This window comes from Balaenoptera acutorostrata, chromosome 15 (assembly GCF_949987535.1).
Source record: "Balaenoptera acutorostrata chromosome 15, mBalAcu1.1, whole genome shotgun sequence".
Lineage (NCBI taxonomy): Eukaryota > Metazoa > Chordata > Mammalia > Artiodactyla > Balaenopteridae > Balaenoptera > Balaenoptera acutorostrata.
The window spans coordinates 4401985-4428919 of record NC_080078.1 but is presented as its reverse complement, the minus strand read 5'-3'; the positions used below and the strand labels follow the sequence as shown (position 1 = coordinate 4428919).

General features: G+C 47.9%; 3 protein-coding genes across 13 annotated transcripts in view; 2 read left to right on the top strand and 1 right to left on the bottom strand.

The window, feature by feature from the left end:
- Positions 1-5679, top strand: part of LOC103012106 (uncharacterized) — a 48321-nt gene extending 42642 nt beyond the window's left edge. The window contains 6 exon segments of the mRNA XM_057528704.1: positions 299-514; positions 1187-1245; positions 1726-1811; positions 3339-3507; positions 3668-3772; positions 5598-5679. Of these exon segments, the coding sequence (XP_057384687.1) occupies positions 299-514; positions 1187-1245; positions 1726-1811; positions 3339-3507; positions 3668-3727 (590 nt within the window). The 3' untranslated portion in view covers positions 3728-3772; positions 5598-5679.
- The window catches only part of ZNF12 (zinc finger protein 12), a 92914-nt gene extending 68689 nt beyond the window's left edge, over positions 1-24225 (bottom strand). For 5 of the 10 annotated variants that reach the window (XM_057529982.1, XM_057529992.1, XM_057529991.1 and 2 more), the window contains exons 1-3: positions 23976-24225; positions 22627-22760; positions 21561-21625 (exon numbers count right to left, since the gene is read on the bottom strand). Coding sequence is in view for 3 of the 10 variants with exons in the window: in XM_057529995.1 (XP_057385978.1) it covers positions 21561-21575 (15 nt within the window). In the remaining 7 variants the exon portion in view is untranslated. Of the gene's footprint in view, positions 1-21560; positions 21626-22626; positions 22761-23027; positions 23105-23126; positions 23233-23975 lie in introns of those variants that run through there. The other 5 variants (XM_057529981.1, XM_057529997.1, XM_057529984.1 and 2 more) reach the window with 4 other exon arrangements.
- Positions 24226-24381: 156 nt separating this feature from the next.
- The window catches only part of RBAK (RB associated KRAB zinc finger), a 29172-nt gene continuing 26618 nt past the window's right edge, over positions 24382-26935 (top strand). For both annotated transcript variants that reach the window (XM_057530000.1, XM_057529998.1), the window contains exon 1: positions 24382-25252. Coding sequence is in view for 1 of the 2 variants with exons in the window: in XM_057529998.1 (XP_057385981.1) it covers positions 25251-25252 (2 nt within the window). In the remaining variant the exon portion in view is untranslated. The remainder of the gene's footprint in view (positions 25253-26935) is intronic.

The window sequence follows — 26935 nt, the reverse complement described above, 5'->3', positions numbered from 1 at the left end:
AGGAAACAAGGGGAGGGTTCTTTTTCTTCTTTTTTCCTAGTGGGAGAAATTATCTACCATGAGAAAGAGTTTTCAGGACAGGAAGCTGGAAAAATGACAAAATGAGTCAGGGGAGGGATAGGTAGATATGGACAGAGAAAGATGGAAAGATGACTTGGGGCAAGGTCAGAGGTCTATGAGACTGAAAAGGGTAGGGGTGTTTCGGGGGGGAGGCGGAGTCGGGGTGGGGTTGGGTGGTCACCAGTGGCTGAACTCCCAAGATGAGAACGTCCTATTGTAGTCTCTTGTCTTTTCTCAGCCCCCTGGGCCGGCTGCAGCTCCCCGCCTCAGCGCCCTGGCTGTAAGAGGAAGAGGTCAGTGGCGTTCAGAGAGGAGGAGGAGGAGGGCGAGCCGGCCACTGAGGCCCAGGACACCTGGGTCGTGGACTGGCTGATTGGGCTCAAGATGAAACTCAAGCGACAGCGGGTGTCTTCAGTGCTGCCTGAGCACCACGAGGTCTTCAACAGGATGCTCGGTAAGGACCAGCACCCACCCCCTCCCCGCCCAGCACCCTCCAATCCTATACTTGAAAAACAAACAAACCAAAACTTCCAATGACTACACTTTCCCAATGGAAAAGAATTCCCTGCTACTTGGGGCGCTCTCCGTCCCTGGCGGACTGTCTACGGATAAAGGACACAGGGGACACATAAATGATACAGGATTAGGTTAGACTCACAAATGATACAAGACTGGGTTAGATTTAGAAATGATACAGGATTAGGTTCGCTTGGTTTCAACTGTACCCCTGAGACTCTAGCTCTTACTGGCCTTTTGAATCTTACTGGCGTGGGACGGCGCGGGGGGGGGGGGGGGGGGGTTGGGGGGGAGGTGGGGCTGACAAGCCACCTTCGCTCCCTGACGTGACTGTCAATTGAGAAACTGGCTGTGAGTAACTCGATGCCCTCTGCACTGGTACGTGAATGCATGATGAAGGGGCATCACTCCCTGTCACTCGGCCCCCCTCGAAGGGGAGTCACCCCTTTTCCTCCCACAGTGAATGGTCTTCCCTCCCCTCTTCCCATCAGCTTCACCCTGGGCCACATCTTGGCATTTCCCCAGGGGGGGCGTGGTTCTCCCTCTTGGCTCTGGAATGCTCCCACGACAGCCCTGTTCCCACTGGCAAACATCTGCCCTCTTTTCCCAGAGGATCCCGTCATTAGGAAATTCCTCGCCTGGGACAAAAACCTGCAAGTATCTGACAAGGTAAGTCCCCCACTGAGATGGATTCCTGCTCCAGCGCCTGTCCTGGGTGGGCACGCGGGGTGCTTTCTACACCCACGTTTCCACTCCCCTCCCAACCTGATGCCTTGTCAACACTTCCCTCCAGGGGCCTCGAGGTCCCCTCTGGGATCTGAGCCCCAGGTGTGCCCCTTTGGTGGGTGCTGCCTAAGTCCCCTCTCCTCTCAGCTCCTGGGGACTCGCCTTGGCTCCGGTTCATCAAACACCGTCCAGTGCCAGCAGCCCTAAGTCCACGCCCTCAAACCCACAGCCTCCCATCCTTGGAGCGCCGCAAACTCTGACCTTCTGTCCCCTCCCCTCCCCCAAATGATCAGGCTCACCCAACACGGGGGTCTCTTCTCCAAGTGACACCACCCATTCCTCGTCCCCTGCTCCCTTACCCCACTGTTTTTCCTCTTCCACGATGTGACCTCTCTCCTACGTTTTTTTCCCTCTTTCCATCAGTACCTCCTGTCGATGGTGATAGCTTATTTCAGCCGGGCCGGGCTCTTCTCCTGGCAATTCCAGAGAATCCATTTCTTTATAGCTCTGTGAGTATCTTGCTCCATCCCCTCCATCAATATTCAACACCCTGGGAGGGCGCAGGGAGAGACCTGGGGCTCTGACCTTTCATCTATCTTTTGAAACCCCTCTGTACCGTTTACTCTGGCTGTGAAAATGACAGGATTACGGCAGAGTGGTTTCTTTTTCAAACCAAGTTATGTTTTTTATACCATTCATTGTCAAAACAAACTGCCCTAATGTCAATTAAAACACTGAACGAAACAAAGCAAAACACGAAACCTTCCTAAGAGGAGAGGAAGAAAGAACTGACACCATCCTGCCCACAAGTAAACAGACTTGAGACGTTTCCGGTTCTGATTCTCCGGTCTCGGGTCTTCCCACATCAGCACCAAGTGTGATTATCTTCCGTTTCTGCGTTCCCACGACAAATGCCACAATCGGGGCCCTTATCACATAGCGCGGACCTGGTGGAAAATGCTCCCCAATGATGTTTCTTCCACGTCTCCCAAGCCAGTCGGCTCTATTTGCCTGAATGTCCTTCCAAAACCCAGGTCTGACCGCTTCACACAATGTCATTGGCTAATTACGTGCCAAATCAAGGCCAGAGTTCTGGGTTGGAATTCAACTCTCTCTGCAATCTCCATCACACTGTCCTGATACTTTATTCCTTTGTGTCACTGTTCCTTCCAAATACCCTGCCCTCTAAGTTTCTATCGTGCTTTTCTGTCCAGGGATCTTTCCCACACATTTACCTGAAGAAAATGACCCTATCCTTAAAGTGGGTTCAAACACCAAAACCTTCACGATGTCTGATCTCCCTAACTTCTGCATCCCGGAGGCACTTTACTTAAAATCGTATTAGAATGTGATGCTTTGCATTACAGTCATTTCTTATCTCCCCCCTTCCCCTTCCCCAGTCCCATTAGACTAGACACAATGTGGAAGGCAGGTCTTGTCAAAATGTCCATGCATTCCCAAAACACTCAGCACAATTCTTTTCATTTTGCGAATGTTTGTTATTGTGAGTCTTCGAGGTAATCAGTATTGCATTTGGCTACGAGATAAAATGTTCATTCATTCATTCATTCATTCATTCATAAAATGAAACCTTATAAAGTACACCCTACATGCTGGGGAATATGAGGTGGTGGGAACAGAGATTCACAAAAGGCTGTTGAATTAATGCATCAAGATGAACCAAGCCCTAAATGTGTCATTTGGTAGGAGAGGGATGAATGCAGAAATAGATCAGATCAGCTCCTGCCCTCAGGAACTGTACATACACCTACAACATAGGGAGAGAGGTGTGTGCCCATACAACAAGTTGAAGGGAACAGGGGGTTTGGATTTTGTCCGCATCATCAAGGTGTGAGAGGCACCCTTCCGAAGGTCCTGCCTGGCAGTGGCGCCTTGACGACTGGGCGGCTCTCGGGGACGCTGGGCAGGGCTGGGTGGGTCGTGTCAGGATGCTCAGCCTGCCTCTTTTCTGGGAAGCTGATCTCAAGTGGAGGCCCTTCCTGTGCTGATGACAGCCACCTGATGTCTTTCCCCAGCTATGTGGCCAACGACATGGAAGAGGACAACCAGGCCCCCAAACAGGCCATCTTTTCGTTCCTCTATGGAAAGAACCGCTCCCAGCGTCCCTTGTTCCACAAACTGCGTCTCCAGTTCATCCGTTCCATGGGCTGGAACGCTAGGGTCACTCGGGAAGAGTGCGAGCAGGTGGGTGGGCTGTGGCGGTCTGGGGGAGGGGCAGGGCCGGAGAGGAGGTGGGGATCATCGGGGATTCGGTCTGGGACTTGGGGACGGACGAGAAAGAACCGGACGCGGGGCACGGGGAGGCAGCGTCATCCTCACTTCCAGGGGCTGTTTGTCTTTCCAGATCCAGGCTTTTGATCCAGAGCTCTGGGTGTGGGGAAGAGATCGCGCCCTCTTGCCCTAGAGGCCCCGGGACCACGCAGGCCTGAGGTCATCGGCCTGCGCAAAGGTAGGTCTGCGTCCGCAAAGGTGCGGGCGGAATGACGCGTTGCTTACTGAGGAAATCGGAGGAATCCCACTGCTGGACCCACCTCACCTCTCACGCTGGGAAGGGGGCCAGCCGGGCACACAGCCACACGCCGACTCAGCGCCCAGCCGCGGCCTCACAGCCACACACACACACCAGCACCGTGGGGCCCGTGGGCGCCAGACCTCGGGGAAACCAGTCTGTCACAGACGCATGGGTCTCACTGAAGTCACTTCACCCAAAGCAGTGGGGTCCAAATCACAGCTCTGATGAGATGGTGATTGTTTTCCATATACGGTGTTTCGAGTTTCTCTTTTTAATTCATTTTTGGCCTTACATCCCTCAGGGATATGGGTTCTAGGATTTACCTACCACAAAGTAAATGTCTACAAACAGGATATTAGATGCAACAGCCTACACGTTCAATAAGAAAAGACCAATTATGACTAGCTTTATTTTCATCCAAATTTACTTTCCAATTGCTTACGGCCAGATCACCTGTGACTCTTTACTTCCCCTGACTCACCACTTCTGGACCAATGACTCCTCTTGTACAATTCACCTTTTCCCCCTCAACTTTACGGTCAAGACGGTTTATCAGAACGAGTGAAGGTTAAGGAATGCCATCTTCAGCATGGCTTGTTACAATGGACACATTAGAGTTCTAGATGTGGGCAGAGGATTCAGCAAACATTTGGTTGAAATCTGGCAAACTAGCTGCCTTAGTCCGTTCGACCTGCCCTAACAAGATACTACAGACTGCGTGGCTTATAAACAACAGACCACAGTCTCTATTACAAGGGCAATAATCTCATTCATGAGGGCTCTACCCCATGACCTAATAACCTCCCAAAGACCCCCACCCTCCTAATACCAGCCCCTTAGCGGTTAAGATTTTAAGACTTCAACATAAGAATTTGGGGGGACACAAACATTCAGCCCATAACACTAACCAAGTTTAGGACTGACGATTATTTAAACATTAGGATCCAGGGACTTCCCTGGTGGCTCAGTGGTTAAGAATCCGCCTGCCAACGCAGGGCACACGGGTTCGAGCCCTCGTCCGGGAAGACCCCGCATGCCGCCGAGCAACTAAGCCCGTGCGCCACAACTACTGAGCCTGCGCTCTAGAGCCCACGAGCCACAACTACTGAGCCTGTGTACTCTAGAGCCCGCAAGCCACAACTACTGAGCCTGTGCGCCTAGAGCCCGTGCTCCGCCACAAGAGAAGCGTCATGAGAAGCAACGGAGGGTGGTCCTCACTCACAACTACAGAAAGCCCACGCGCAGCAACAAAGACCCAATGCAGCCAAAAATAAAATAAAGAAAATAAGTCAATTAAAAGTTAATAATACAATAGACATTAGGATCCAGGATTAGGGTTAGGGATCAGGCAGCAGGTCTCCTGGTCCACGATGCTGGGCGGTCAGTGATGTCCGCAGTGTGGCTCCAAGTTCCGAACTTAAGTGGCGCCAGAGGACCGAGGTGCGCGGAGACTAAAGCAGCGCTCTCCAAAGGCCAGCTCCCGGAGCAGAGTCACCCGGAGGCCTGGCTACAAAGCAGATGACGGGGCCTGGCCGTAGGTGTCTTCAGGAGCTTTTGCAGTCAGGCTCACCACACTCCAAGAATCGCACTTGAAAACAATGAACGGTGCAGGAGTGGGGCTCCGAATGGAGAATTTGAGATAAAACTGCAATCGTAAATGAGTCTCAATCCTGGTGAGAACTAAGAATGTGAAAGAAAACCTTTGTACCTGGACAGTTGCCACTTTGAAATCTGACGTCCTTGCTCCTTCTCTTACTTCCAGATCACAGAGCCCAGGAGAGATGAGGATGTTGCACAGGAGGTCAATCCACACGCTGACGACAGCCGTGAGGAAGGGAGGGAGAAGCCTCTTGTGCAGATGATCGGGAAGAACCCAGCGTCTTCTAGAACGAGCTCAAGAGAGTTTTCGTGTCACACTCCTGGGAGCGGGGCATGCTTCTAGGAGTCTGTGGCAGGACAATAAGAAATCAGGGTTCTGTCACGTTCCATCCCTTTGGAAGGCACCACCCCAATTTGCAGATCATTTCATTCAAATCTCCCCTGAGATGAACACTGGAGGTCCCATTTTTTCACACACTCCTTTGCCCCAGTCTAGAAGCCTTTGAAGGTGGCGTGTAGGGGGCTCAGAACAGGAGGGAATAACTTTAAAATATATAATTAGAGCCCCACGGTCATGACTGATGACTTAACCTTCACTGGCTTATTTTGAAAATGTCACCTATAAAATTATTGTATTTTTATACTTTATATTTATAGATGTATTTTAAATAGTTTTGAAATAGTCTTCATTGTGAAACATCTTATTCCCACCAAGTTTTGTGATGAGTATTACAGCTGTTGTATATTTACACCTATATACAATTTTATTCACATTTTCAAGAGAGATTTTTGCTTTTATCTATTACATAATATACATTTTATCTATTACATAATATTTCCATTCTACTTATAGCTAGGTGGGTATTTCCTCCCAATTCTTGTAAGCATAAATTTGTATATTTTTAGTTCTCATTACTGAATTGTGGGAATTCAGCCGTAAGTTTTTAACTCGTCTCAACGAGTTTGTATGTTATTTTAGATTATTAAAGAGTACCGTGCAATGCAGCTTTTGGGGAAATATAATAAAGATGAAAGTCTTCTCACAATCATGATGTGTGTGGTCATTACCAGTGTGCTTCGCCTGTTTGCTGCCCAACGAGGTGTGGCTTAATGGCGTTGTGATTATCCAACCACATTTCTTAACTCTGAAAAATAATCCTGAATTCTTTTTCATGGAGGAAAAACTACAGAAGATGAGGCAGATCTTGCATCATTCAGGACTCCAATACTGAGAGACAAGTGTTGGGTAAAAGGAAACACGGCTTTACTGAGGAAGCCGGCAGCCCAGGTGAGAAGGTGGACTCGTTCCAAAGAACCTACTCTCCCCTCCTGAGGTTTTGCTTGAGGACTATATAGGGAAAAGAGAAAGGGGCTGCATGTTGAAGACCGGGTTACAGGGTGCGTGATCAGCTTACGGACATTCTTCTGATTGGTTGGTGGTGAGGTAGCGGGGACTCAACATCATCAGCCTTCTGCTTCCAACTGGTCTGGGGTCTGCGTGCTTGTGGGCAGCATGCAGTTAACTTCTTCCACATGCTGGGGGTTTCAGTCTCTGCAAAACAGCTCCAAGGACCTAGCTCAGAATATTACCCAATAGCCCTTGAGGAGGAACTAAAGGCCCTGGACTTCGTTTAACGGCTAAAGTTATGATGATTTTGTCTTTGCTGTTTTTTCGGCCGTGCCACGCAGCTTGCGGGATCTTAGTTCCCTGACCAGGGATCAAAAACAGGCCTCTAGCAGTGGAAGCGCACAGTCCTAACCCCTGAAATGCCAGGGAATTCCTGACAGTACACTTTAAAGAGAAAAAACCAGACCAAAAGGAACACAGTTTTAAGGAAGCTTAACTTTCTCAGAAACGCAGAAATTTTGTTGTGCATTTATTTTCTTTTTTTTAATTATTTATTTATTTATTTATTTATTTTTCTCTGCGTTGGGTCTTCGCTGTTGCACGTAGGCTTTCTCTAGTTGCGGTGAGCGGGGGCTACTCTTCGTTGTGGTGCGTCGGCTGCTCAATGCGATGGCTTCTCTTGTTGCGGAGCATGGGCTCTAGGCACGTGGGTTCCAGTAGTTGTGGCTCGCGGGCTCTAGAGGATTTTTTATTGTTTACTTTTTGCAAGTATTCCTCAAATGTGTATTACTTGAATGAATGACAAATCATTTCTTCCAGCAATCTTCAAACTGCTTAAAACTATGACAATATTTAGCGTTTCAAATTTCATATGACCTCACTCTCTCCGTGCTCTAGTTTCTAAAAGCATGTGGGATCTTCCCGGACCAGGGCTCAAACCCGTGTGCCCTGCACTGGCAGGCAGATTCTTAACCGCTGCACCACCAGGGAAGTCCCTGTGCATTTATTTTCAAGAAAATAAGGCGGCCGGATGAATTCAGAACTAGGTGCAGAAAGCTCTTCCAGTGAGATACAGAATCTCTGCTGTTTAGGCAGATTTAGAGAACAACTTTTCCAACCACTTATTAAGGAGACCAATACTCCACGAAAATATATATCATTTTTACAGAGAGAAAACCAAACTCCAGCTTTGCATCAATATAATATTTGATACTTAAGAGAACCATAAGCTCTTTTTTGAAAATCTCTGCAATAAACATCAAAACTGAGCCACCTTCGGCTGAGACAAATACAATTCCCTTTCCACCAATCTCCTACAACTTTCTACATTCATTCAGGTGGTGTCCTTCACTATCCTCTTTCTGGTGCTGGAACAATCGGTCAATTTACTTTAGGACGAAACTATTTTTGTTCCTGTTAATAAACAAAACTACACCTCATCATCTTGCATACAAAGTTGTACCCCTCGGTTGTTGGAACCAAGCAGGACCCTGCAGGGCCCTTCCATGTCCCCTGCCTCTTGCTTGTAAAACAGCTGCAGTCTCCCAGGCCTCCCCTGAGTCAGAAAACAACAGGTTCAAGCAGTTCACGATTAGGACAACAGCAGTCACAGAATCTTTAGTTCCTCCCCAAGGACATAAGTAACAGTGTCAGAGACACATTCCTAACTTGTTTTGCAGATACTAAAACCGCTACAAGAGGAGAGAGCTAACTGTATGATGACCAGACTGGAGCTATGACATAAGCTGCTCCATCTTGAGCAGACCTGAACCAATGGCTTACACAATTCCAGGAACTGGCCTCAAGGAAATGGGAACAAACTAACACTGGACTTGAAGATTAACCATGCTGGAAACAATCAACATGACACTGACCACACCACTGCACGACCAATGTCAAGATGATGGTCAGAGCTGACTGTGCTACTCTGCATGTAGCCCCCACCTGCACAGCCCAGAGACTTCCCATCTTTTCCCTATAAACCCCTTTCCCCTCTAACTGGCAACTGGGAGATGCTTTGGGGGACACTAGTCCACCATCTTCCCAGGTTGCCAGCTTCCTAAATAAAGCATCTTTCTTCTTCCACCAACCCTTGTCTCTGGAACATTGACTTCTGAGCGATGAGCAGCTGCACCTGAGTTCTGTTCCAGCCGATAACATTACTATTGCTCAAGCCTCATTCATACTATATTCATAATAACTTTGAACCAAAGTTACTTCCATTGCACAAAGAAAACTAGGAGTGAATAACTGACAACTGCCCATCACACACCAGCATTGTAGGCTAGCAGAGCTCATGAACACACGTAACACAACTTTACGAAGCCACAAACATCCCTTACATAACTTCTCCAAGTGCCAGAGACAAACACATTCATTAACACACCCACAGATATAGCCTCTAGGTAACAAATAAAAATATGCAGCAAGAGCATAGAACTTGAGATTATGCTTAGTGATCAACGTTTCAGGTTTCTGTCTTGCTTAGAAATGACCTCGGTATCCAATGATTATCCAGTAAGTAACACAATTTAATATCAGTTCAAGGGTTTACGTAAGCTAAAGGTCTTGGAATGTATCAACAAGCTAACACAGTACAAAACATAGTTACTGTTGAAATAAAGTTTGTCAGAAGAATAATTAAATGTGGCTAAACACAAATTTACATTTTTCATAACCTTAAATATTAAGTAGAAGTAATGTTAGCTTATTTGATGGGTACACCTCTATAAATTTACGAAGAACACACCCAAGTAGAATTGTTTTCAATGTATGCCTAATACTGATAAATAAGATAGGAGTAACTTTTTATTAAACCAAAAATATTAAACTAGCTTCATTTGCCAAAGATTTACCTAAATTATGTAAACTTGAAGTCTTTAAATTTCTGAGTTGATTTTTTCGTTTTTTTGTTTTTTTGGCTGCACCAAGAGGCTTGCTGGATCTTAGTTCCCTGACCACAGACTGAACCCGGACCCTGGCAGTGAAAGCACCGAGTCCTAACCACTGCACCGCCAGGGAATTCCCTGACGTGATTTCCGTAAGAATACTTTTCTAGCACATTTAAAGTATCAGAAGTTCAAACTCCTTTCTCTCTGAGAATTTTAGGGATACATAATTTTTATAAGCACATTTGTATCTTTGTAAGCCAATCAGGACAGAAACCCTTTAATTTAAGAGACTCTACAATCTACTTTAATAGATACAGAAGTAGGAAAACATTACATACACTGTCAGAGGTAAAGACCTTTATGAATTACAGACACACAGACATACAGAGAAATGGAACTTTTACCTTCAATTCTAAAGTCTTAGACATCGGTCAGGAATAAACACTCACCAGTCTAGAGATTAAAGAGCCGTTCTCCTCCCATGGGGCAAGAGATTCTTAACTGATTTGAGCTTGTCAAAGTAGACAAATAGACAAACAGAAAAGACTAAGAAAAGACTAACAAACCAGATCCTCTGTCACCTCTCACCTAACTGAGATTAGTTCTGTAGAAACTTAATCGCTTTGGAGAGACCATCGAAAGTCTTCAAACGACAGAGCCAAACTCAGAATCACTGCTGCTACAAATGGGGAAGCACTTAGCTGTAATCTGAAAACAAAGCAGAAACACAAAAGTAATAGAAGGGGAAACTAAAGAAACGGAAAGTGAGCCAAGTTCAATGGCTGCTTGGGTGGGTTCACCCCTGGGAGAGGAGAAAAGATGTACCTGGGCTTCACCGGCTCAGGAAACACACCACTTGTTGCTGGGCTTTTACAGCTTTATTTACGTATAACTGATATACAAAATCCAGCCCAGGTTTAATTTGTATAACTTGATGAGTTTGGACATATGCACACACCTGTGATACCATCACCACCATCACGGTAATATACTCATCACTTCCAAAAGATTCCTTCTATCCCTTTGTGTCTGTGTATGTGTGTTAGGAATACTTAACACAGCACCAGGTACATGAAAAGGTGCTCAACGTCACTAATCATCCGGGAAATGCAAATCAAAATCATAATGAGATATTACCTCACATCTGTTAGAATGGCTACAATTTTTTATTTCTTTTTAAACATAAGAGTTGTCAAGGTTGTAGAGAAATCGTAACCCTTGCATATTGTAGGCAGGAATGTAACATCGTGCAGGCACTGTGGAAAACAGTATGGAGTTTTCTCAAAATCTTTTAAATAAAAATTCCATATGATCCAGCAATGCCACTTCTGGGTATACAGGCCCAGCTCAGAGACATTGCAGCTTCAGTTCCAGAACTCTGCTATGAAGCGAATACCGCCATAACGCGAGTCACATGAATTTTTTGGTGTACCCGTGCATGAAAAACTTATGTTTACACTGTACTGTAGTCTGTTAAGTGTGCGATAGCCTTGTGTCTAAAAAAACAATGTACATACTTTTATTGAAATATACTTTAGGGAAGAGAAATATACATCAATGGAACAGGATAGAAAGCCCAGAGATCGGGCTTCCCTGGTGGCGCAGTGGTTAGGAGTCCGCCTGCCAATGCAGGGGACACGGGTTCGAGCCCTGGTCCGGGAGGATCCCACATGCCCCAGAGCAACTAAGCCCGTGAGCCACAACTACTTAGCCTGCGCTCCAGAGCCCACAAGCCAAAACTACTGAGCCCACGCGCCACAACTACTGAAGCCTGTGCGCCTAGAGCCCGTGCTCCGCAACAAGAGAGGCCACTGCAATGAGAAGCCCGCGCACCGCAGATGAAGAGCAGCCCCCGCTCTCTGCAACTAGAGAAAGCCCGCATGCAGCAATGAAGGCCCAACGCAGCCAAAAATAAATAAATAAATAAATCTATAAAAAAAAAAAAAAAAAAAAGAAAGCCCAGAGATAAACCCACGCACATATGGTCACCTTATCTTTGATGAAGGAGGCAAGCATATACAATGGAGAAACGACAGCCTCTTCAATAAGTGGGGCTGGGAAAACTGGACAGCTAACTGTCAAAGAATGAAATGAGAACACTACCTAACACCATAACACAAAAATAAACTCAAAATGGATTAAAGGCCTAAATGTAAGGCGAGGCACTATAAAACTCTTAGAGGAAAACACAGGCAGAACACTCTATCACATAAATCACAGCAAGATCCTTTTTGACCCACCTCTTAGAAAAATGGAAATAAAAACAAAAATAAACAAATGGGACCTAGGGAAACTTAAAAGCTTTTGCACAGCAAAGGAAACCATAAACAAGACAAAAAAAAAAAAACCCTCAGAGTGGGAGAAAATATTTGTAAATGAAGCAACTGACAAAGGATTTATCTCCAAAATATACAAGCGGCTCATGCAGCTCAATATCAAAAAAACAAACAACTCAATTTCAAAATGGACACAAGACCTAAATGGACATTTCTCCAAAGAAGATATAAGATTGCCAACAAACACGTGAAAGGATGCTCAACAACACTAATCATTAGAGAAATGCAAATCAAAACTACAATGAGGGATCACCTCACACCACTCAGAATGGCCATCATCAAAAAATCTACAAACAATAAATGCTGGAGAGGGTGTGGAGAAAAGGGAACCCTCCTCCTGCACTGTTGGGGAGAACGTACACTGATACAGCCACTATGGAGAACAGTATGGAGGTTCCTTAAAAAACTAAAAATAGGGCTTCCCTGGTGGCGCAGTGGTTAAGAATCCTCCTCCCAACACATGGGACACGGGTTCGAGCCGTGGTCCGGGAAGATCCCACATGCTGCAGGGTAACTAAGCCTGTGCGCCACAACTACTGAGCCGGCGCTCTAGAGCCCGAGAGCCACACCCACTGAGCCCGCACGCCTAGAGCCTGCGCTCTGCAACAACAGAAGCCACCGCAATGAGAAGTCCGTGCACCACAACAGTGTAGCGCCTGCTTGCTGCAACTAGAGAAAGCCTGCGCACAGCAACGAAAACCCAACACAGCCAAAAATCATGAATAAATAAAAATAAATAAATTTATAAAAAAAAAACAACTAAAAATAGAACTACCATTATGATCCTCCAATCCCACTACTGGGCACATATGCTGAGAAAACCATAATTCAAAGAGAGACACGTACCACAATGTTCACTGCAGCACTATTTACAACAGCCAGGACATGGAAGCAACTTAAGTGTCCATTGACAGATGAATGGATAAAGAAGATGTGGCACATATATACAATGGAATATGACTCAGCCGTAAAAAGAAACGAAACTGAACTATTTGTAGTGAGTTGGATGGACCTAGAGTCTGTGAAACAGAGTGAAGTAACTCAGAAAGAGAAAAACAAATACCGTATGCTAACACATATTTATGGAATCTAAAGAAAAAAAAAAAGTGGTTCTGATGAACCTAGTGGCAGGACAGGAATAAAAACGCAGACGTAGAGAATGCACTTGAGGACACGGGGAGGGGGAAGGGGAAGCTGGGACGAAGCGAGAGAGGGGCATGAACATATATACACTACCAAATATAAAATGGATGGCTAGTGGGAAGCAGCCTCATAGCACAGGGAGATCAGCTCGGTGCTTTCTGTCCACCCAGAGGGGTGGGATAGGGAGGGTGGGAGGGAGACACAAGATGGAGGGGATATGGGGATATATGTATACATACAGCTGATTCACTTTGTTATACAGCAGAAACTAACACAACACTGTAAAGCAATTATACTCCAATAAAGATGTTAAAAAAAAAATACTTTAGGGACTTCCCTGGTGGTCCAGTGGTTAAGAATCCGCCTTCCAATACAGGGGGTGCAGGTTTGATCCCCGGTCGGGGAACTGAGATCCCACACGCTGTGCAGCACAGCCGAAACAAACAAAAACATTAAAAATACTTTATTGCTAAAAAATGCTAACCATCAGCTGAGCCTTCGGCGAGTAGTAATCTTTTTGCTGATGGAGGGTTTGAAATAGTGTGAGAATTGCTAAAATATGACACAAAGACAAGAAGTGAGCAACTGCTGTTGGAAATACGGTGCCAACAGACTTGCTCCACAAAGAGCTGCCGCAAACCTTCAATTTGTAAAACACACAAGATTCGGGAAGCACAATAATTATAATAGAATGTAATGTAGTATGATGTAATATAATGTGATATAATATAATATAGCCTGTATAGTCAAAAAAAAGGAAATCAATATCTAGAAGAGATATATGCACCTCTACATTCATTACAGCATTATTCACAAGAGCCAAGATAGGAAAACAATGCAAATTTTCATCAACAGAGAAATGGATAAAGAAAATGTGGTATATACACAGGATATGATTCAGACTTATTAGTAGGAAATCCTACCACTTGTGACAACGGGGACAGAACTAGAAGACATTATGATAAGTGAAATGGGTCAGTCACAGAAGGACAAAACTGTGTGTTTCCAATTATACGAGGTACCTAAAAGAGTCAAACATAAATTGTCAGGGGTGGGGGAGGAGAGAATGGGGAGTTGTTCCATGGGTATAAAGTTACAGTTACACAGGATGCATATGTTCTAGAGAACTGCTGTATGACTAAGTGTCTATAGGTAACGAGGCACACTATTCTTTTCGTTCTAATTAAAAAATTTTAATTCAAGTGTAACTGACCTACAACACTATGTTAGGTCCAGGTGCACAGTATCAATATTTCTATACGTTAGAAAAGAATCATGGTCTAGTTACCATCTAGTTACCATCCGTCAGCGTACAAAGTTATAATGTTATTGACTGTATTCCCCATGCTGTATATTTCATTCCCATGACTCATTTATTTTGTAACTGGTTATCTGTTCCTCTTCATCTCCCTCACCTATTTCACTCATCCACCTACCCTCTTCTGGCAACCACCTGTTTGTTCTCTGTATCTATGAGTCTGTTTCTCTTTAGTGACATTAGTTCATTTGTTTTGTTTTTTAGATTCCACATACAAATGAGATCATACGGTATTTGTCTTTCTCTGTCTGACTTATTGCACGTAGCATAATACCCTCTAGCTCCATCCATGTTGCCACAAATGGCAAGATTTCATTCTTTTTTTTTTTAATTTAAAAAAATTTATTTATTTTACTTTTGGCTGCGTTGGGTCTTTGTTGCTGCATGTGGCCTCTTTTCTAGTTGCGGCGAGCGGGGGCTTCTGTTCCTTGCGGTGCGTGGACTTCTCACTGCGGTGGCTTCTCTTGTTGCAGAGCATGGGCTCCAGGTGAGCGGGCTTCAGCAGCTGTGGTACGCGGGCTCAGTAGTTGTGGCTCGCAGGCTCTAGAGCATGGCTCAATAGTTGTGGCACACGGGCTTAGGTGCTCCATGGCAAGTGGGATCTTCTGGGACCAGGGTTTGAACCCATTTCCCCTGCATTGGCAGGCGGATTCTTAACCACTGCACCCCCAGGGAAGCACCTCATTCTTTGTTGTTTTTTTTTTATGGCTAATAGTCCATTGTGTGTGTGCGTATAGCCATATATATATATATATATATATATATATATATATATATGACGCATTTTCTTTATCCATTCAACTATGGATGGACACTTAGGTTGCATCTATACACTGGCTATTATAAGCAATGCTCAGTGAACATAGGGGTGCATGTGTCTTTTTGAACTAGTGTTTTTGTTTTCTTCCGAAATAATACACAAAAGTGGAATTTCTGGATCTTATAATAGTTCTACTTCAAAATTTTTGAGGAATGAGGTGCACTACTCTTGACACGAAGTTTACCTGGTGCTGTTAGGTGAATCCATCCAGGATCTCTGTGAAGACCTCCAAAACTGTTAAAACATAAGGGTAGGCACTTCCCTCGTGGCCCAGTGGTAAAGAATCTGCCTTACAATGCAGGGGACCTGGGTTCAATCCCTGGTCAGGGGACTGAGATCCCACGTGCCGCAGGGTAACTAAGGAATGGTGTGGAGGAGGTGAAGGAAAAGACCACGCCAAGCTCAGAGGCCCTTTCAGACAGCAACAAACTCCTGACACTGACTGAAAATCAACGTTCTTTACGTGGAACAATCGAAGAGGCAGGATGGGTCCTGTTAGCAAGGTCCCCTGAGATGCCAGGTCACCTGACCCCCAGCTCCAGATGCACAGATGTCCGGGACCCAGGTTTTGCTGGCCTGGGAAGGCTGAGGGTGCCCAGCTGCTGACGGGACACATGGGGCGGGGGAAGAGGTGGCTGCCGCCCAAGGCTGACGAGTGTCTGTGCAGAACTGCCTCGGCTCAGCCTCGAGAAGCCCGTCTCAGAAAGCGACAGCAAGTCTTCCAGAAGCTCTGCCCAAATTCCATTCAGGCGTCACCGGTCACACCTGAGGCTGCCCGGATGAAGACTGGGGGCCCACACGTTCACACACTGGAAGTTATTACCAAATGCAAGAGAGTGAGGGATCAGACCGTGAACTAGTCTAATTATAATGCATAAGTAGAATCACGCACACCTTATTCTACTTTCCGGTTTTGCATTTGTAATTTCACAAAATGTGTGATTTGTAGGGGGGAGGGGGTTTAATTGCTTGTACTTTTTGCCTGATGAGAAAAAAACAGCACAATAAGAAAACATTGTAGTTTTCACTTCTAATGCGCATAAAAATACATGCACTGTTGTTGCTTGAAAACAGCATTATTGTGAATGTTCCAAATGATTTTCTATTTGGCGATGGGTTAAGTGGCTGGCTTGCCCACGTTCACTTTTATGAAAAGAGAAGATTAGAAAACTGCACTCTTCTTGCATTTTAAACTTTAAGAAAATGGATTTCAGAAAACCTGGATAACAAATTAAGAAAGCAATCAGAACTGCAAATATTTAGGGGTTTTAGGTTCGTTTCAAAACACAAGGGAACGACCCATGATGTATGTGTCTTAAAAGACCACTTGGGGGCTTCCCTTGTGGCCCAGTGGTTGAGAATCTGCCTGCCAATGCAGGGGACACGGGTTCGAGCCCTGCTCTGGGAAGATCCCACATGCCGCAGAGCAACTAGGCCCGTGAGCCACAGTTACTGAGCCTGCGCGTCTGGAGCCTCTGCTCCGCAACAAGAGAGGCCGCAATGGTGAGAGGCCCGCGCACCGCGATGAAGAGTGGCCCCCACTTGCCGCGACTAGAGAAAGCCCTCGCACAGAAACAAAGACCCAACACAGCCATAAATAAATAAATAAATAAATAAATAAAATTAAAAAAAAAAAGACCACTTGGTACAGTAAGAGTCCACAGATGGCCTTGTAATCACAGAACGCAGCACTGGTTACACATTTCCCACAAGCCACGTTCTCAGCGTGAGGCTAACAGTGTCGGCTCACTCACCTGCTTGGGGGCAGAGAGGACCGGTCTCCTTTGCTTTCTGAGATTCCTTTCATGAGTGGCTAGAAAGCGTAAGCACTGGAATTCCATTAGAGAAAAGGAGTATTCCTCAGAGGATTGTAAACGACAAACACCCAAGAGGACTTTAACAGCGGCGTCTGTGTGTCAGAGATCTCCCACGCATGGCTGGGGCCCAAATGACACAGAACAGCGGGGGCCCAAGGGCCGCAGTCCTAGGACGCCGCTCCCCAACCAAGAGAGTCCTCTCGCTCGACAGGGAAAAAGAAAGGTGTTCTCAGACACACACAGCCTCCAGAGACAGCAAGTGAGGACCCCACCTGCCTGGCCTGTCCCAGGAGAGTGGCTGATGCAGTGCCCAGAACCAGAAACGGGAACGAAGAACCAACAGAAAGGGAACCACGAGACCGACGCATTCCTCCCACCTCCCCCGCAAAGAAGCTGCACTCCAGTACTGACCACGGAGGGTGCTGTTCAAGTAGGAATCTTACCCACACAAACGTGCTGATTTTGAGAAACTTTTAAAATGCACAGTATTCAACTTCTCAAAGTAAAGAAAAGTAATGAATTACATACTAATGCTGGAAAATACAGGAAAAAGACAATAAAACTTGGAAAACAATGTTTACTAACATGACCCCAACTGGAAAAATTTAGAAACATTTAAGACGACTCTGTAAGTCAATAAGACAAGGAAAACAAAACAAAACAGAATGAAACAAAACAAAACAAGACAGTATTGGGGCAGGAAGACGGGCAGTGGACATGAACAGGCCCTTCATATAAAAACAGAAATACACCGGTCTGAAAAGACCACGGACTGAAGAATTCCAACTACGTGACATTCTGGAAAGGGCAAAAATACACAGACAGTAACAAGACCAGCAGCTGTCGGGGGCTTGGAGGCATTGGGGGGGATGAACAGGTGGCCCCCAGGGATGGTTCGGGCACTGAAATGGTTCTGGGTGGCACTGCAGTGGTGGCTGCAGGTCATCACACGTGTCCAAACCTGAACAGCAGGACACAGAGAGTGAGCCTTAGTATAAGCTACAGGCTCCAGGGGAGAACTAGGTGTCCGTGCTGATCCACCACTGAGATGACACGCCACACAAGCGCGAGACGTTATCAAGGGAGGGAACCCAGAGGGACGGGGATAGGAAACTGCTGTCTGCTCGACTCTCCTGTAACCCTAAAACTGCTCTAAAACTGTCTATCAGTTAAAATGAAGAAACAGCTTCTAAGCACGTGAAAACGCTCTCAACCTCATTCGCGATTAAGGAAAAACCCCAAGGGAACGTCCATACCGTTTACCGGGGCCTAGGACCAGCGGGAACACGCCGCGGCCTCGCCCCTTCCTGTCGGGCATCGCACTGGAGCCCAGAGTCCCCCTGACTTGACCCACCGCACCCCACCCCGCGTTTCATGCCGTCCATAGTCTCTACACATGACATCTTTTGATCAGATGTCTCACTGTCCCAATTACAAGGTTTCACTTTCTCCACAGGATGAAAGCAAAACCAGCACACAGGGGAGGCTCTTCAGTCAACCTCAGGGTCTGCCTGCATTCACGTCCCGCTGGTCCTGACAGGAGGCCCACATCCTAAGGAAGGAGGGCCTTACCAGCACCTCAGGAGCCTCATCCAGCCCACCTCACGCAGCTCTGAGAGCCTCGCCAACCTCTGCAGCTTCCCAAGTCCTGGTCACGTGAGGGCCGTCACCCTTCCCCGAGTCACTGAGCCACGTGCTCTGACAATGCATTTAAAACCAGGCTCTCGGGCTTCCCTGGTGGCGCAGTGGTTAAGAATCCGCCTGCCAATGGTGGGCACACGGGTTCGAACCCTGGTCAGGGAAGATCCCACATGCTGCGGAGCAACTAAGCCCGTGAGTCACAACTACTGAGCCCGCGCTCTACAGCCCGCGAGCCACAACTACTGAAGCCCGCATGCCTAGAAGCCGTGCTCCGCAATAAGAGAAGCCACCGCAATGAGAAGCCCGCGCACCGCCACGAAGAGTAGCCCCCGCTCGCCGCAACTACAGAAAAAAGCTCGTGCGCGGCAACAGAGACCCAACGCAGCCAAAAACGAATAAATTAATACGTAAATAAATAAAAATTTAAAAAAAGAAAGAAAGAGAGAAAAGCAGGCTCTGCTTTGTCAGCACTCTGGAGTTCCCTACGTATCGACGGGCAGGATTCCCGTCCTCTCCTGTAATTACGTCTGTGAAGTGCCTTTGCTGAGGAGAACAGAAGCTCCCGGAAGCAGAGAATTGCTTCTTAAGATCACATGCAGAACCTGAAGACATTGGATGTTTACGTCTAAGAAAAGAGACACAACACTAGATGGTGTGAAAGGTCACCAAAGCCAAGAGCCAGGCAAGCAGGACACTTCCTCTGGGGATCCTTCCATCAGCAGAGCAGAAAATGTCCGTGGCCAGAACGGGCACTCAATGCGCTTTGAGCTGAGAAGTACCCGTGGAATCACACAGGCTCCCCAAAGAGTAATTACTCCCACATTTTAGAAAGGAGATGGCTTTTCAGGCAGAGAAAGCAAGTACAGTCTTCCCAGCTGGCGGAACGGTGTGTGTTGATGGTCAGAATGGAGCTGGGCCCCAGAGCGCTACCCTCTCCTCCAGCCCCCAACCTCACCCTCACCCTCAGCTGAGGAGCTGCTTCCCTGAGAACAGAGAAGCCATCGAAGGGCTTCTCCACCTGCACCCCAGCTCTGCCACCCCCTCCCCACGCCAGGACCCCGGGCCGCAGCTCTCCCCGCTCCCACACGCGTCTACTGGATCATTCCCGCTGTTGTTTCTCCCGTTACAACACAGCACAACACAACACGACACAACACCCGCCCCGGACCTCAGCTCCTACTCCAGCTACTGTCCAATTTCTCTTTTCCCCGTCACAGCAAAACGTCTTGAAAAAGCTAGGAACACAACAAACCCCGTTCTCCCACTCCTCTCTCCTAAGCCTCTCCGAGCAGGATCTCACCCCACAGACCCATCCAAACGCATCAGCAGCGAGTTACGACCTTCCCCCAGTGCTGGGCTCGAGGGTTAATAGCTCCACAGAAGGGCAACCTCGTTTGTCCAGTCACCCAGGGAACCTCTAAAGTGCTTCCCACGTGGAGACAAACTGCTGTGATTCATATTTTAGGAGAAATACTCAGAGTGGAAAATACACTTGAGCTGGTGGAGGAAAGAGGTAGCAGCACAGAAAAAAAAGGTTCTGTAACTACAGAAATAAAAAAATAAGCTATTTTAATGGTACAAGTATGGGATAAAGAGGAACGAATAAAAACCGTTTAGAATACAACCTTAACAAGCCTAATACTACAACGTGCTAACAGAGGATGGAGAAGGACTCTACAATGAACCCATTTTTCTGGGTAGGGTGACAGGCTGGATGATGCAACGATGAGCCGGCAGGGACAAAAGGAGAAGGCAAGGGGCGGGGGAACTGTAAATAATCATTTTTGGATCTACTGGGTCTAGTCACTTGAGATGCCCTTTGGAGAAACTCCATAGAGATGCTGGCAAGTGGCTGGACAGAGGCATCTGTCTGGTCCAGGTGGGAGAACTGACAGAGCTGGAGGTGAAAAGCACCAGAGGGTGAGATCAGACAGCTTTAAGAGTCATGAACCAAGAGGAAAAAGACAACACACAAAGAGGACGGAAGAAAGAATCAGTCAGGAAGAGAGCAAGGAGAGATCTGTCACAGAAACCAACATAGGAGACTCTGCAGATGGGAAGGCGACAGTGGTCTGAAGTGAGGACTGGCAAATCTCCACTGGTTTGTATGCTGGATGACAGGTCACCTCAACCGGATCAGGGTCCGGGGAGGGGCAGAACCAAGACCGCAGGCTGCACGATAAAATCCAGATGGGAAATAAGGAATCTTTGCCAGAGACATGACTACATGGTGTGTAACGCGACCCTGTTAGATTGTAAGAGACAAAGAGGGACATTTACTTGAAGGGTGAGAAGGCAGTTCCTCCAGATGATCCTCACGGCATCCCTGGATTGAGCACTGAAAACAATGTAGCTACGGGACAACAGTGTTGTACTGAACAGAAAAGTTATATGCACTGAGTGCTCCCTGGACAGCATGCTCTCGGCTTACAGGAAGCACAAGGAAGGCACCAATGTCAACACGTTAGGGGCTGTCACTCAGGAAGGCTAGCGGCCTACAGCGGGATCCTCAAGGAAACCTTTCATGCCCGAGAACAAAAGTGCTTCGGCAGGACAATGTAAGTCAAGCAAGGGATGGTATTTTGCCACAAATGTCAAGAACCCGAGGCTTGTACTGTGGCTATAAGAGGATCGTGGGTTCTGCGCGTAGAACTTGCCAGAAACACTTGGTACTGACCTGTTCCTCTACGCTTTGTCTAACCACATCTTTTACCTAGTCCTACTTTCCCATTTTAAATTTTGAACTATTCGCCTCCCAAGCTGTTATTACAAAACAAGAGCAGCAAGGCAATACGTAAACAGCAAAACTCACCGGAGACTGATTCATTTTCTGCTGCTCTTGGAACAACGTGCAGGACTGTGACAGTGGAGGCGGACCTGGAGAAGGAAAAAAACGCAGGCAGTGAAGCTACGACTGAAGCGGCTCGGGGTGCACGAGCACCCGCCCCGCGCTCCACAAGAGACACCTGTGGGAGACCCGCCCTTTCACCTTCACAAGGGCCTGTTAGAATGAGGAGGGAGCAACCACCCTCACGTCTGTAACTCCCACGTGACTGTGGTAACTGAGGGGGTACTTTGTTTTCAATAGTCAGTATACACTAAATCCTATTAAAATAAACCTCCATCGTTAAATATGAGATTAAAAAACGCTTAGAGTTTATCTCTTCTCACCAACTCTGCTAACAACTTCAGAGCAGAAAATCCACAAGATACCCAGGATAAAGGGATACACTCAGGTGCGTTTCAGTCTTTCAATTATTTGGACAAACTTAAGTGCGGCGCTCAAAAACATCTTTTCTTAAAACTGATTTGAAGTGGACAGAACACCTGCCCTAGGAGTTCTGAGTCCTGTTAGTGACCCCACGTGCACACCCGGTGAGGATCTGGGACAAGTCACCTCCCTTCTCAGGCCCAATCTCTTCCTTCCTCAACCGAGGCAGCAGGACAAGCCTTGCAGACTCATCCTGCACTAACTACACTGTGCGATTCCACAGGGCACAACCCAGGGGGGCAGCGGACGCTTAGATTAGACAACCAACGTGCTGATGGGCCTTGAGAGACACGTGCGAGAGCCCGACACGGCGACAGCAGGAGGACAAGGATGAGGAGGATCGGGGTTGGAGGGAGGGGTGGACGCGGCATGTCCCGGCTGAGCCTGTGGCCCCTGCTCCCCCAGGACACCCGGAATTCACAAGTCCCAGGGGAGCCCCATCCGGAGCAGCCGGCCCTGCCCTCCAGCCCGACCCCTCCACCTCCGGGAAGCGGTCAAACCCTCCCGGTCGCTCTCCCGCGGGGCCCGGGGCGGGTCCACCCGAGCCCCGCTCTCCAAGGGCCGCAGGGTCTACAACCGCCTGCAGGCCCGAAGACGCACCACCTACCCCGTCGGGACTCGCGGACCGGCCCCGGCCTCCCGAGGCTCCGGGCCGGGGGCTGCTCCTCCGGCGCGCTCCTCTCCCGGGGTCCCTCCTCTCCGCCTCACGAGGCCACTGGGCCCGAGGAGCCGGCTCTGGGCCTACGGGACAAGCTCCCTTCAGGCCCACGTCCCTCCCGGGACCTCGCTCTGCCGCACGCTGCAAACGGTCGGGCACTGCGCCGCCGCCGCCCGCCCGGCTCCTGCGGCCCAGCCCGCGGGCTCCGCGGCTCGCGCTCGGGGGTCCCCGTTCCAGCCTCCGCCCACGCGAACCCTCGCCCGCACAGCCCGCGCCCGCTGGCTGCCGGCCTGGCCAGACGGCGTCCAGCCCCGCACGCCCCGCAATGCTCAACCGCCAGGCGCCAGGACCTAAGAACGACGACCAGCGGGGACCTGGGCACGCACTGTAAGCGAGGGCGGCGCGGCAACAGTGCGCGTGCGCCAACACGCACAAACCGTGAGGCGCACCTGCGCAGGGGGACGCCCGAAATCCGCCTGCCAAAGCCCGCCCGGAGAGCGGGACAAGCACCAGGACTCTATTTCCCAGAAGTCTCCGCGCCGTCAAGTTAGGGAGCTTTTTAAAAAAAAATTTTTTTAAACATTTTACTATAGAAAACAATAAAAACAATAAAATATAAACAAAAATAGCAGTATAATGAACTCTTCTGTATCCATCATCCAGGTTCAACTCATAGTTAATCTTTTTTTTATTTCTTATATACATTTTAAAGTAATAACTAGAATTATGACTTATAACATTATACCAGAACATATAAGATTTTTAGAAATTTCATGTAATGTCTGAAACATAAAGACGCAGACGTAGAGAATGCACTTGAGGACACGGGGAGGGGGAAGGGTAAGCTGGGACGAAGCGAGAGAGTGGCATGGACATATATACACTACCAAATGTAAAATAGATAGCTAGTGGGAAGCAGCCGCATAGCACAGGGAGATCAGTTCAGTGCTTTCTATCCACCCAGAGGGGTGGGATAGGGAGGGTGGGAGGGAGACGCAAGATGGAGGGGATATAGGGATATATGTATACATACAGCTGATTCACTTTGTTATACAGCAGAAACTAACACAACACTGTAAAGCAATTATACTCCAATAAAGATGTTAAAAAAAAAATACTGGGCCCGCGGCGGCCCGGACAAGGGGCCGGTGGCGGCGGCGCGGGCCTGCTCCCCACGCCGCCTGCGCGAGTCCACCGCAGGCCCGTTACTCCCCGCGCCACAACCCGTCAGGACGCGCCGCCCTCCGCTTGCGCTGAGGCCGCCGAGGGCAGCAGGAAGCCGCTGAGCTGATACTTACTCAGGGGTCGGGTGCTCGGGGTCGTAGAAATCCCCCATCTTCGGAGACGGCTGCGGCGGCAGCTGCTTCATCCGGAGCGGCTGGAGACGGCGACGCGAGCCCCCTCTCCGCGGCAGGGCGACGGGAGGGAGAGGAGGGGAGGACGCCGCTGGTCCGACGGCGGCGGCGACGGCGGCGGCGGCGGCAGGGGCGGCCCGCGTCGCTCGGTCGCTCGCTCACTCCCTCCCTCCGGCGCCCGCCGGCCGCTCTCTCCCCCACACACTCACAAGGGGAGCGACGCTTACCCCGCCCTCCCCTCTGCAGCGCAGGCCCGGCCCCTTAAAGAGACACGCACCCGCCGCTAGTCCGCCGCCAGTCGGCGCGCCGGCAGCTGCCGGTAGTCCTCAGGCCCGAGCGGGAGGAGCGGGAGGAGCGGGAGGAGCGGGAGGAGCGGGAGGGGCTGTGCGCAGCCCGCGGACCTGGCCCGACTTCGCCAGCGACTTCCTGGAACAATAAGCCCCAGGCCTGAGCGCCGTTGGCCCGCCCCGGGCCGAGAGCCGCTGCGCCGCGAACCCTCCCTCGGGCCCGCTGTGGCGGCGGGGCGCTGAGGCGTGACCCGGCGCGCCCCGGGCTTGTTTGCCGGCGACGACGGGGAAACAGCCCGAGCCCGCCGGGACACTAGCCTGCCTGCTCCGCCGCTCTCGAAGACCTGCCCTCCCGGAGCGCCGGAGTCCGCAGCGGCGCCGAGGGCCCCTGCCCCGGGCCTGCAGGCTCTGAGCCCAGTGAAGCCATTTTACAGAGAAGCAAATCAATGCTGGGAAGGACCAACACCTTTACCCAAGATCCACTGCAAGAGGCAGACCTGGACTCAACTGCATGGCCACCTGTCACCCAAGTCCAAGCATTAGCATCACACCACGCTGCTTATGGAAGAAGTATGAGACACACTTCCAACCGCTCCAGTAGCTAACAGGTCTCTGGGAGACAGGATCAGCATGAACAGATTCAGAGGAGGAACAGAGCTAATGTGTGCTGAAACTTGATTCTATGGGATTTTCATCAGAACTCAGAGGTTGGCACTTACTGCACGGACCTACTGTATGAAGCAGGTGGATTGGCCAGCACAAGGGGTTGCTGTGGTGCATCGCCCCAATTCCCCTTCTGGACCCAAGCCACGCGGCATGTGTGACACTAGTTCCCCGACCAGGGATTGAACCCGCGCCCCCTGCATTGGAAACTTGGAGTCTTAACCACTGGACCGCGAGGGAAGTCCCTGTATCATATTTTAGATCTCACATGTAAGTGATGTCATATGATATTTGTCTTTCTCTTTCTGACTTACTTCACATAGTATGATAATCTCTAGGTCCATCCATGTTTCTGCAAATGGCATTATTTCATCCTTTTTTATGGCTGATACTCTTGCCTTTTTTGTTCTGCTCTCCAAGAGCTAGGCATTCTTGGGCAATAGTCAGGGGATAGAAGAGGCAAACTTATTGAATAAAAATTGTCAATACGCCCACTGCCTCTATCATTTATCCGAATTCAAAACTTGGGGCAGAATGCCCTGGTCTTAATTTAACTTCACTCTTAACAGAAATGAGCCCAAGACAGGGAGAGACAGGAAGCCCTCTCCAAGAGTAAAGAAGGGTAATGACTTTTTCTTATAAAGGGACAGAGGGCTATTGGTGATCCAGGCCTAGACTTGGGCCAACCAATGTTAGAAAATTTATGGGCAATGAAGAACTGGAAACATGTATCAAAGCCCTAAGAAGGCCTTCTCATGCCCCAGGGGAATCAGATCCTGGTTTGAAGACCACACATCTTGGTCATAGTGGAGCTGGTGAAGAGATATTGCCTCTTCACTCTACCAGATCCAGAAGGAATTGGAGGTAAATCCCTTGGCCAGAAAAGGGAGGGACTATGACTTTTTAATGAGTAATTAATAATAATAATAATACTTTTTCTTCTTAATTTATTCATAGGTTTTCATGAATAAACTATATACTATTACTTTTTATTTATGCCTACTGCTCACACACACTGGTTTTCATGTTTACTTGACATTAAAATTGACAAGAGAGATCTTTTAATTCTTTTAATAGTTAGCCAAAATTTGATTTTCTCTTCAGAACTTTTTTGTTTGAAGATCTGTAATCATTTTGTGACTTTGTTTAAGTTCCTATATTGAGATCACCCCAGAACACTTTTTAAAGGATCAATCTACCTGAACTGTTACACTTGGGAAATGGCTCAAGAGATGCTAATTTATCAACATAATGAAATACCATGCAGTCAACAGAAACGGCAATGTTGAAGGCAAACGATGTGATTGTGTACAACAGCATTTTAAAAAATTTTATTGGAGTATAGTAGATTTATAATGTATTAGTTTTAGGTATACCACATGGTGATTCAGTTATACATATACATATATTCATTCTTTTTCAGATTTTTTTCCCATGTAAGTTATTACAGAATATTGAGTATAGTTCCCCGTGCTATACAGTAAGTCCTTTTTGGTTATCTATTTTATATATAGTAGTGTGTGTATGTTAATCCCAAGCTTACAAAGCATCTTAAATGCAGAAACTAGACCACTGTTATCAGTGTCAGGTTATGTTGGTTCAGAGCTGAATTGGAGAAATTTAACATATTAAGTGGAAGATATATGAGGAATTTTCTCCCTTAAATCGTTTTCTTAATGTGGTTAAAATATGTGTTGTACAATAAAAATATGTAGTGTAAAAAAAAAAAAAAAACTTTAGGGACTTCCCTGGTGGTCCAGTGGTTAAGAATCCGCCTTCCAATACAGGGGGCGCAGGTTTGATCCCCGGTCGGGGAACTGAGATCCCACGCGCTGTGCAGCACAGCCGAAACAAACAAAAAAATACTTTATTGCTAAAAAATGCTAACCATCATCTGAGCCTTCGGCGAGTAGTAATCTTTTTGCTGATGGAGGGTTTGAAATAGTGTGAGAA